Here is a 12,697-nt window from a genome sequence, read left to right on the forward strand (position 1 = left end):
TTCCCTACAGTGATAACAGGAAGAAAAGCAATGACTATTGTACTTTCATTTATATTCTTTGCTAAACCATTCACATTTCAGTAAGTACTTTTTAATTCAACAAGTTTCTCCACTTTGGGATACTTTGTTTTACATGCCTTTTAAACAGCCTTAATTCTTTATAAAGTATATTTTTTTATCCTGACCCCTAATTTATTGATATCTTCTGCTGTTTCAGAAATGTATGTAATTATTTTAAAGAAATCATTTTGTACACTTACCTAACCAGTTTCAGTGCAAATGTGACTTGTTTGCAATATAAATAAATGAATGTGAGTGATGTGTTGAGGTTAAGGGATACATTCCCCCTTGCCCTAGTGCAAGTATATAAATTATATAAATTTACATATTTATATAATTTTTAAATTGTTGGTTTATTCACTGCCTTTTTCTACAAAGGAGTTCAGGTAGAGTAGTATTGTGTAAATTGTGCTCTAATTATTTTATTTGTAGCTTTTAATGAAAGCCTTTGTTTTCTTTACTATCTGGGATGTGTTTGAAATTAGCATCATTTAAACTTAAGTTGGTTAGGAATTGAGAAGATTCAAACCTCGAAATTATCAATGTGTAAACTTAAAGGTAACAAAATAAATTCCCATCCATGTATTATTTGTCTTCTATAAATTAGTTTCTCTTTCTACATGTGGTAGCTATACATTATAATAATGTTTGCCAATTCCCCTTTCTCAGGATGTTCCCCTTTTTCTCTCTCTATATTCTACCTAACTAGGATAACTAGTTGGGCTGCTGTATTGTGTTCCCAAGATGGTCATTGGCAGATTTATGTATCTAGTGCTTTTAGTATACTCTTAAGACTTTTAGTAGGAATTGGACTTCAAATTTATTATTATCCTTAAAATTCAAGTGAACTTACATTTAGTATTTTGTAAAATATCTTATTTCTGTATATACTTAATATAAAAGATATGAAATTCTATCTAATCTGATCAAAAACTACAATTTTTATTTTAATGCTATTATTGTAGGCTTCCAATAGTAAAATTTTATTACATAATTTTTGTGAACTCATCACCAAATTCTGTGGTTAATCATAAATTGTTATCTTAATATTAATCTTTCCCCTATTTTTTTCTCTTAGGTACATATGGTCTGGTTTGTTAGTTGTCCTTGGTATATTTCTCAATGTTTACAGCAAAAATATGGATAAAATAAGACTACCATCACTATATGATCTGATAAACAAAACAGCAGAAGCAAGAAAATCAAGGACGTTGGCACAAACTGTATAGGTAGTTATTTGGGCTGTTTAACATAGAATTCTAAGGGAACAATCATCAATTAATTAACTTCCCAAAGGGATTATAAAAACCAAAGGATCTGAAGGCACACTCTCCATTTGTGACTGGATTGCATATGAAGTCAGCACTTTTCTTCAGAGCACTTGTTCGTTTGACTTCTGAAGCAATCAAGAGAGCCGCATCTGTCACACCTTAGAATAAAATGTCAATATGAAGGATTGTAATTCTTAGCAGTTTATTGAGAATTTCACTGGAAATGGACCATGTTTCAAGACTAATTAGATATCATGAATCAAAGAAATGATATGTAATAGAAGGTTGTTTATTCATTCCATTTTGGTGGTATTATTTAAACTCATTCTCTGTTATAAGAGTGAACTGATGATTTAAAGTCTAAAGAAAATAACTTCATTATAAATAAAAATTATTCTGTGATTTCTTTTTAAGAATGTGTTGATAGAATTTACTAAGGGAGAGGCGAAGGGTGGAGTAAGGCTTTACATCAACTTTAAAACTTAGGCTTTTCTCTGATAATTTAAAAGTGTTCTTTAATAGAAAACATGCTTTAAATTTTCTGTAAAATATAGACAGTATATGAAAAGGAGTCATACCATATCCTGTAAGTATCTATCACAAGAAAAATTTACTACTATTCATCAAAGAAGTGCTAAAAGATTTAATCATTTGGATTTTTTAATTGAAGAGAAAAGAATTTGTCTTAAATTATTATAAAATAATAAAATTATTGTTTTTCTCACAAAAGTGGAATCCCTGGCAAGTTAAAAATGAAATTGGATAAAGTTAAGAAATACAAATAGATTTAGCAAATGTGTATAGTATGTTGCTTGCACAGTTTTGAATCTGAACTCATAGAACTCAAAAGATTTTGGCCCTCGATTTTTAGCAGGGAGTTTTGGGATTTTTTCAACTATTAAAAAAATTCTACTCATCTTAATTTTCAGTATAAGTAATGTTGGTTAAAACAGCTCAGTATCTGTGTTATCGGTGGTATCACTAATATTTTGTCAATATAATATACTTGGGATATTTAATCTCAGTTCTTAAACTTCCATTGTATTCTGCTGGTGACTTAAACCTGGTGTGTGCATATGTGGGTACAACAGAGTCTGTGATAATTTCAGGATCGAGCATGAAGAATTCTGACTGATTTTCATTTGTTACATGTTAAAATACTGGGGGTTTTTCCCCCAAATGATAATCACTTTTTAAGTTTTCATATTTTAAAATGAAAGGAGTCTTAATTTTTACTTCATTATGCTGCCTTAAAGTCTAAAACAATAAGGATTTATATTTTTAAAAAAAGTTTTCTCAAATCCTTGATAAAATATTATAATTTTAACTTATCAGGGAATCTTTTTACCCTCTACACTTTTCTAAGTTTGTACCACTGTTTGCCTATTAAAACTCCTCATTGCACCCCTCAATTTTAAACAGTTTAGCACTGTTTAAAAGTCAGTTTTCCAGCCTAATCTTTTATACTTCATTTCCTTTTTTTTACCTGCCATCAGATGAAGATACATTTCATCTCACTTATTTATATCCATGGAATCATCTTAATGAATAGTCTGAAATATAGAATAATGTCTACAGTAAAGGAAATCAACATTTGAATGTGTATTTGTGCTAGATTTTTTAATATGACTCTTTCATTAATATTATGTTATCTCAACAACGAAAAATAATAATTGCATACAAGCCAAGGAATGCTGAGGACTGTTAGCAACAATCAGAATCTAGGAGAGAGGTGTGTAACAGATTGTCACTCAGAAACCTTCATAAGGAACCAACCCTAGCAAAACCTTCATGCTGGCTTCTACTGTCCAGAACTGTGAGGGAATAAATATATGTTGGTTTAAGCCACCTGGTTTGTGGTACTCTGTTAAGGTAGCCCTAGGAAACTCATATAACAAGTATTCAACACGATTACATTTAACAGAAGTTACTGTATCACAAGGGTTAGCGAAGTATGATCAATGAACCAAATCCTGCCCATTATCTTTTTTTATAAATAAAATATTGGGACACAAAATAATAATAATTGCAATCTCTAATATTTAAGCTCTTGTTAGGTTTCAGGCACTATTATAAGTGCTTCATATGCAATAACTTATTTAATCCTCACAATATCTCTCTGAGGATATTATTATCCTATGAGAGTATTATTATCCCCATTTTACTGATGAAGCTGTGGCCAGAGGGATTAAGTGACATTCCTAATCTGACATACCCATAAAGAGTCAGAGCTGTCTGTCAAGCAGCCTGGTTCCAGAGTCCATGCTCTTAACCTCTGTGTTGCCTCTCTAAATAAATGTGATTATTAATGTTCATATTTTTGCAAATACAGAAGTCGAAGATCAGTGTAGCTCACAATCACATTACTATGGGATAGGACTGGGATTTCAAGCCCATTTCTGTCATTCTCCAAAGCATATTTTCTGTCCATTGGACCTCACTATGAACATTTAAATAACCCAAAGTGACATAATGAGTGATGAAGTATCTCAGTAAAGAATTTGTGAGATACTTAAATGAATAAGCAAAGACCATTTGATTGGAACATTAAATGCAGATAGATGTATTTGTTTCAAGCAGTATGTAGATACATAAATATAAAATATATAAGCAGCTGAGTTCACATTAGGTGCCTGTCATACAGCAGGTATTCAGTAAATGGGCCACAAAAAAAAAAAAAAAACCTGGATAATTGACGTTCTAAATTTTCCCATATTATGTTCTCTTTTTTGGCAGAATATTCAGTGCAACAAAATAACAGTAGAAGAAACTGGCTAACTTTTTTTTTTTTTCAATTAGAGTTGACAATAAATATTTTATATTAGTTTCAGGTATAGAGCATATTAGACATGTATATAATTTATGACTGGCTAACTCTTGTTAGATTACTGTATTAAGATTGGACCTAGAGGTAAACCAACCTAGCCAGAAACCTCAGTAAGAACATGTTTTATAATAAAGAATTTGGCTGACTTTGGCCCTGGTTCCTGAAAGGGAGTTTCTGATCCTTGGAATTTCTCAAGTGATGAAAGTGTCTTCATGGTTTGCCATATATAGTGGCAGGATGGAGGTTGGTCATGCTAGAAAGACTAACCATGTGACAGGGTTGGCATTTTGAGCCACATGATATCAACCCAACCCCAAGGGAATGGAAAGGGTTTGGAGATTGAGTTCAATCCTGTGGCCAATGAGTCAGTCAATCTTTGTTATGTAGTGAGACCCCAATAAAAACTCTGGGCAACAAGACTTATCACTCCCCTAGTTAGGCTTTATGCTTAACAAATCTTTTAAATAGTTATTAGCATTCTCTGGATTGTAATCTAAGTCAAAATATTCTCAAGTGATTTTTTATCTTAAATCCACTTTACAGTCTAGATTCTTCTTTGGTCAAAGAGCACAGAATTCTAGTAAAATTTGACCAGGATAATGGACTAATAACATGGCTTACCATAATGAAAATATTTAGATATTCTAATATCATATTTGCTCTGTAAACTACACAGTTATCAAATTATCAGACTATGAATATTTATGCTCAAAATCTTTGTTGTGTGCTTCCTGATTAAGCTTGTGACAATTTTTTCCTAGTTTGTGTTCAAGCATTATTTTTTTTATATATTCTGCTTGTCATGTGTCCCTATCGAATGTCCTTGTACTTGCCCATTGAGCCAACCATCTTAACCTTTTTAGCAAATTGTATGGCATCACTGACTTGACTGCTCCATTTTTACTTAACATCATTTATTCCATCATTCTCACTGGGCCAAATATGAGCCAGGCATTGTATGAGATAGAATGCAATAAAAAAAGCAATCATAACGTTCACTCTTCAGGAACAGCCATTCCAGAGATTTGCTGTGATCCCTATATAAAAATACATAACTATATTGATTTCCATCCAGTCATGGAGTATCTTAGAAAGGTGTGTTTGTTTGTTTGTTTGTTTGTTTGTTTTTGAGTTAACAAGTGTTCATTTTTTTTATTATGCTTCAAATATCAAACATCACTATATATTCCTTTATCTGTATCAAGTATTACATTCTAAAAACATTTAACTAAATATTTGGCACCTCCGTTCTTAAAGTTTCCACAGCCATTAACGCTTGCAGCAATGTAGGGTTTTTTTAATTTTTTATTTTTCAGTTATAGTTGGCATACAACATTATATTAGTTTCAGGTGACATGTAAGTAAAGTTGTATGATATTTGTCTTTCTGTGTGACTTACTCCACTCAGCACAATACCCACTATGTTTATCCATGTTGCTACAGATGGCAAGATTTCATTCATTTTTTTTTAATTTTTTTTTAATTTTTTTTATGGCTGAGCAATATTCCTTTGTATACATGCACTACCTCTTCTTTATCCATCCATTGGTTGTCTCCATATCTCAGCTATTGTAATTAATGCTGCAATGAAAATAACATGCATATGTCCCTTTAAAGTAGTATTTTTGAGTTCTTCGGATAAATACCCAGAAGTGAGATTACTGGGTCCTTCTTTATCTCTTGTTATAGGCTTTATTTTAAAATATTTGGTATAAATATTGCTACCCCAGATTTTGTTTTCATTTCCATTTTCATGAAGGATCTTTTTCCATTCCTTTGCTTTCAGTCTGTGTGTGTCTTTCAATCTGAAGTGAGTCTCTTGTAGGCAGCATATGTAAGGGTCTTGTTTTCTTATCAGTTCAGCTGCCCTATGTCTTTTGATTGAAGCATTTAATCCATTTATAAAGTTTCTGTTGAGAAATCAGTTTACGGTTTTATGGGAGCTCCCTCGTAGTTAACGAACTGCTTTTCTCTTGCTGCGTTTAAGATTCTCTTTGTTTTTAACCTTTGGCATTTGAATGATGATGTGTCTTGGTGTAGACCTTTTGGGGTTCATCTTGCTTGGGACTCTATGCTTCCTGGGCTTGTATGTCTATTTCCTTCACCAGATTAGAGACATTTCCATCATTATTTCTTCAAATAGGTTTTCAATTCCTTGCTCTCTTCTCCCTCTGGTACCCCTGTAATGGAAATGTTAGTGTGCTTGATGTTGTTCCAGAAGCCCCTTAAACTATTCTCATTTGGTGGGGGGGGATTTTTTTTTTCTTTTTGCTGTTCTGATCTGGTGTTTTCTGCTACCTTATCTTCTAAATCTCTGATTCGATCCTCTGCTTCATTTAATCTGTTTATTTCCTATAATGTATTCTTCATATCAGTTTTTGCATTCTTCACTTCTGACTGGTTCTTTTTTATGTTTTCTATTTCCATTTTTGTTTTCTCTTTGTTAAAGTTCTCACTGAGTTCATCTACTCTTCTCCAAAGTTCATTGAATATCCTTATAACCAATGTTTTGAACTCTGTATCTGGGAGATTGCTTGTCTCCTTTTTGTTTAGTTCTTTTTCTGGATCTTTGTTCTGTTTTTTCATTTGGAATATGTTTCTTTATTTTCCTATTTGGTTGTCTCCTTGTGTTTGTTTTTATATGTATTAGGTAAGGCTCCTTAGTCTCCTGATCTTGGTTGAGTGGCTTTATGTAGTTGGTGTCATGTGGGACCCATTGGTGCAGTGTTCCCTAGTCACCTGAGTGCTCCAGGCATGTTCTTCATATGGGTTGTGTGTGCTCTCTTGTAGTTGAGCCTTAATTGTTGTTTGCACATCAACGGGTGTGACTGACCTTTGGGCTGGTTGATTATAAGGACTGGCTGGTGAGGGGCTGACCTTATGAAGCAAGATTCGCTTTAGCAGGGCTCTGGTGCCTGCCTACCCAGTATGCCCTTTGGGTGTGCCATCATCTGATGCAGCCCTAGTTGTGCTCGGGTCAAAGCTGACCATAGGGCATGCTGGCCCCAGCTCCTCCTGGGAGGGGCCCCATCACAGGCCAAGTTCAGCCTCAGCCTGTGCACTGCCCGAGGCCACCTGGCAAAAGTCATCAAGCAGTCTGCAGATGGCCATTACACGTACTGGCTTAGAGGTACCCCGAGAGGCCAAGCCCCAAACCAAGGCCGACTGCCACTAGTGCCAAGCTTAGGGCTGCTTAGCAAGAGGTACAGGGCAAGCTGAAGCCATATGCTGCTTGTTTGAGTTTTGTGAATCTTTGAGAGATTTTAGAAAAGTCCACAGCACAAACCAAGAGAGGCCATTTGTATGGAAAAGCCACTGGAGGTGGCTTGGTTGGTCCTGCAAGTTGGGTGGGACCATCGGTGTTAGCCAGGTTGATGGAAACAAACAAAGCAGCTGCCTGCATCTGCATGCTGGGAGTGGGGAGAGATCAACAAAGGAACAATAGAGTCTGCCAGGATTCCTATCTCAGAGAAAGCTGCCCCTCCAGCCCTCATCCTGAAGCCAGACAATTTAGTTCCTCTCCAAATGTCCTTGGTGCTTTTCAAGCAGCTGCCCCAGTGCTGGCTCAGAGGCAGTCTGCAGCAAGCAAGTATTCATGTGAGCCTTTAATTGAAGGTCTGGGACTCTAGCTACCCATTGTCTCACTAAGCTACAAGCTCCACTGGTTTTCACAATCAGAGGTGTGGAGCCTTCTCTTCTTGGCACTGGAACCCAGGGCTGGAGAGGCCAGTGTGGAATTGGGATCCCTTTCTCCTAATTCTCAACCGCCATATGCAGTTATGGGACTAGCCAGTTTCACATCTCTGCCCATCCTACCAGTCTCGAGGTGGCCTCTTATGTACATCCCCAGTTGTAAGACTTTTGTTTGACCAGACCTCAGACGACTACCAATGATGGTTGCTCTGTAGTTTACTTGTAATTTTGATGTGGTCATGAAACGAAGTGAGAACAGCATCTACCTATGATACCATCTTGACTGGAAGCCTAAGTTTTAAAAAATTCTCTGCAGTGGCAGTGATTCTAAAACTATAATGTGCATTTGAATCACCTGAAGATCTTAAAAAAGAGGATTTTTAATTCATTAGGATTATCTTGGGGCCTGAGATTTTGCTCCAAAAAGATGCAGATGCCGTTGGTTCATGAATACAAACTCCAGACATTTTCAATGTCAAGACATTTTGAATTATTTGAATACTGTTCACCCAATTTCCTTTTATTTGCTTTCCTAACTTCCCATTCTGTATGACCTGACCAGATTTAAGAGACTCTCAGAGTCTCTTTGTCAAAACTAAGCAGAAATCTTATGTTGCAGAGTAGCTGGCATAAGTGAAAAGAGTTCTTTAATCATTGTAGGTGTATAAAAGATTTAATATTCATTACTTTCTCCATAAATGTTACCTTTTTTTAAAAAATCTTTACAAAAGTAAGATAAACTCTTAATTTCCTACAGTCATGGTCTGTTGTTTTAATTTCATGGCATGTAGTTAGAATATTTTTATGCTATTTTGTAGTGACATTATAAAGAAAATGTTCACTTCAGTAATTTACCGCTGCTTCAGAATGAACTATGCATTACAGGGGGTTCAGGAAGTAGGACTTAACACTGAAGTTAGTCACAGAATATGTTTTATTGAATATCTTAACCCTCCAATAGCCCCAAGTTTCTAAAACATGATTAGACCATCTTAATCAGTTTAACACAATTGATGAGATTTAATAGATGAAATGAGTAAAGAAATGATGATGATAGAAATCAGACCTTGGAATCTGATTATTATAGATCTCATTGCAAGACTCATCTTTTATTTTTTTTTCTCCTAATGCCATTTACAATGAAAGGAATAAAAAGCAATCAATTCAAGTATATATTGTGTTTCATTTCTGACTAAACAGGATATGAGCATTTTGGAACTGATTTTTTTTATGTTCCAAAAATTATTAATATGTATTTTAATTATGTAGGATATTTATGTGCTGTCTGTTTGTATGTATATATGTGTGTATTAAAAAATCTCCAGAGAAGATTCATAAAGGCAGGTAATCATTTTCTCTAGTTTCTAACTACATTTTAATTAATATAATGTTGGTCTACAGTATCTGTGCTAAGCAACACAAAATCTTAAAATCTTAGGACTGATTTGCTGTTTAAATCAAAGAAGTTGATTGAAGTGATTTTTCTTAAGGAGGTTTGATCTAGTAGGATGGGGTGAGGCTGAGAGGAATTTACTATAAATGCCTACTACAAACATCCACAGCCAGTTTGAGTCATACAGATGTCTATCTTTAAACCGCTAGCAATTATTGCTGGATTCAGAAAAAGCACAGATCCAGAGGAGTGCCACAGCACTGTTGACATAAGGTAGTTGATGGAGCTAGTCTATATTTATGGGATGAGTACAAACAATAAGATTCACATGCTGATGGTCATACACTGAACAGAGAATTTTTTAAAAATGTCCCAGCCATTTCAGAAATTCTGAAAGTTAATCTTACTGGCATAAATTATTTTTTCACTCATTTCTTAGCAGCTATCCATTCTCATAAAATTGAGACACGGGTATTATTTTTATTCCCCTTAATTCTGAGGGTCTATCTGTTTACAAATTTCGGAGAAGCTCTACTAGTTTGATTACTCCTTTTTTCCCCTCCTTTTCTGGGTGCCTATAGATGTTGGAGACAGTAGTTTTGTCTCACATATCCCTGAGTTACTCTTTAATGGTTCCCATCTCTTTACTTGCTGCTTCTGGGTGAGTTTCTCGATCTGATCTTTCAACACATTCATTCTTCATCAATTCAATCTGCTATTAATCCTGTCCATTGTGTTTTTGATTTTGTATATTCCAACTTACTTTTTATAATATTTCCACTTGGATTTTTCTAACAATTATTTGGTTTTGCTTTATGTTACCACTATTTTCCCTTATAGTCTTATTATACAGTAGTCTCTCTTATTGGCAGTTTCACTTTCCACAGTTTTAGTTACCCAGGGTCAATTGTGGTCCAAAAATATTAAATGGAAAATTCCAGAAATAAACAATAAGTTTTAAATTGCATGCCATACTGAGTAGTATGATGAAATCTGGCATCTTCCTGCTCTGTCCCACCCAGATATGAATCATCCTTTGTCCAGCACCTCCATGCTGTAGATGCCCCTCACTCATTAGTCATTTAGTAAGTCTCAGTTATCAGATAGACTGTCTTGATATCACAGTTCTTGTGTTCAAGTAACCCTTATTTTTCTTAATAATGGCCCCAAAGTGCAAGAGTAATGTTGCTAGCAATTCAGATATGCCAGAGAAGCCATAAAGTGCTTCCTTTAAGTGAAAAGGTTTGTATGAATAGGAAAAATTCCTGGGTTCTCTGTTCTAATCATTCTGTTTTTGATGGAAGATGTTTTTTAGTTGTTTTTCTTTTACAGTAATTATACATCTTAGCATAGGCATTAGCAGTTTCCCTCCAGCCTTCTCCTTGCCATCCATCCAGTGCTTCCTTCCTCTGCTTCTAGTCCACACTTCAACATTAGCATAGCTTCAGCCTTCCCAAAACATCTCACCTTTTGGTATAGTTTTGTTTTTACTAGAATCCATATGTGTGTCTGTCTATCTGTCTCCTTCTCCCTCTCCCTTTCTCTTCTCTCTTCCCTTTTTCTCTTTTCCTTCTCTTCAATAGTTTCTCCAGCATTTCAGGAAGAAGCCTATGCTACTTCACCATCTTGACAAGAGCCAAGACAAATTAAAAGGGAATTTCTTCCAATTCTTTGCACTATTGATTTAACTGATGAGTCTCTGATTTACCATTCTAATCCGTATAATTAATAGCTTGCTGGTTGCTAGTTTGAGTCAATTTATTTTTGAATACTGGTTCATTTACTAACTTCAATTGGTAAAAATTCAAATTTAACTAGTATAATTTGTAATGTTTAACAACTTAAGTATAGATTTAAAATCTTTCAGAAGGAAACTTAACTAATGAAAATATAAAATTGAATTAAATCATTACAATAAACTTAAAATCTATATTATGGTTAATTATATAAAATTGTTTTCGATACATCTAATTGTTTGAGACAGAAAAACTTTAAAGTTTCAATTATTTGAGCTGATACCAGTTCATATACCTTGTAAGCTCCCCAATTTTGCTATTGTCTAGTGCACAGTGAAGGAAGACCCTATGAAATAGGAAAGATAGAGATCATTTTGGTTGTGCATACATGGAAACAGGCCTCAACTAGATAAATGACTTACCTAAGGTTCACATGTAGGAAGTAGCAGAATGGACCTGAATCCGGTTTCTATGACTCTGGATCCTAGTGTCTGTCTGATAACCTGTCATTCCTGAACTCTTATCAGCCACACCATCAAGTTAGGGTTGGCATCCTTTCTACATTTCTGTGTCCTCCATCAGGGCTTAACACTGCCTCCTCTGGCCCACTTAAACTGAGCAAGACTTTTTCCACGGAAGGGCTTTTGTGAACAATCTCGTTGGTGTACTTATTAACCCATCTCAGAAGACTGGCCTCCTCAACCAGGTTTTAAGAGAGATGCACATACAGGGGTAAAAGAAGAAAGGATTTTCTTCCTGGTGTCCCTGGTCAGCCAAATCCACCTATACATCAATGAGATGGCCCTGTTTTATGGGTAGGCACTTAAAGTAGCTCATAAGCAGGTGATGGGACTCAATCACAGAGAAGAATGTTTAGGGGCAACTGGGGGTTGGGGATAGAATCCAAGTCCTGGTCAGATCTTAATTTCAATAGAATAAAGAGCCAAGGCAAGTATGGCAAAAGCTGAGAAGACATCTCTGGAAACAGGATAGATGGTAGAAGCTTAATCACATAGGGAAAAAATAGAGAATGTCGGCTGCAAGGTCAGAGGAGAACCAAATGGAATCTGACTTGATAAACTGTGAACTCCAATGTCCATTTACCTCCCCCACCAAGTTATCAAGGTGGGACTAAACCTAAAGCTGGTATAGGAATCAAAGGTAATTATCAATGAGTATTTTTAAATATGGCATGTAAGAACCAGATCAGAAGTTATACTTAATGATTTTATATGACTCTTCCATGTTAGCTGGTGTTATATTACCACCATGAGAAAGGAAAATCTAGAATTAGGAAACAATACTCCTGAATTATTATCAGTAATGTGATGAGATTTAGCATAAATTGCTTGATTTTACACTTTATCTACCACATTGAAAAAAGGAATGATTAAAAACCCTCACCACAGAATTGTTTTCTTATTTCTTAAGAAACAAGTGGTTTGTTAATAAGTGGTATATAACTTGAAATTATAATATTCAAAACTCAAATTACATGATCCTAAGCTTTTCTAAGCATACAACTTCAATAGTATTATGATTTCACTATTATCTTCCAAATAGATATAAATATTCAAATGAGGTAGCTATAATGTCAGAAGGCTTCATTATAACATGAACACAGACATTTTCTAGAGAGCACAGATGGTCATAAATGGTTCAGCTCTTTTAAAGTGACATTGACACAAGTCCACTCAAATTAATAGTCCCACCTTAA

At 34.9% G+C, this 12,697-nt stretch overlaps 1 protein-coding gene across 6 annotated transcripts in view; it reads left to right on the plus strand.

The window, feature by feature from the left end:
- Nucleotides 1–1,744, plus strand: part of SLC35B3 (solute carrier family 35 member B3) — a 22,977-nt gene extending 21,233 nt beyond the window's left edge. For all 6 annotated transcript variants that reach the window (XM_015587320.2, XM_015587318.2, XM_015587319.2 and 3 more), the window contains 2 exons: nt 11–80; nt 1,139–1,744. In XM_015587320.2, coding sequence (XP_015442806.1) covers nt 11–80; nt 1,139–1,289 — 221 coding nt within the window. In that variant the 3' untranslated portion in view covers nt 1,290–1,744. The remainder of the gene's footprint in view (nt 1–10; nt 81–1,138) is intronic.
- The last annotated feature ends 10,953 nt before the right edge of the window (nt 1,745–12,697 follow it).

This window comes from Pteropus alecto, unplaced genomic scaffold, assembly GCF_000325575.1.
Source record: "Pteropus alecto unplaced genomic scaffold, ASM32557v1 scaffold121, whole genome shotgun sequence".
NCBI classification, from domain to species: Eukaryota; Metazoa; Chordata; class Mammalia; order Chiroptera; family Pteropodidae; genus Pteropus; species Pteropus alecto.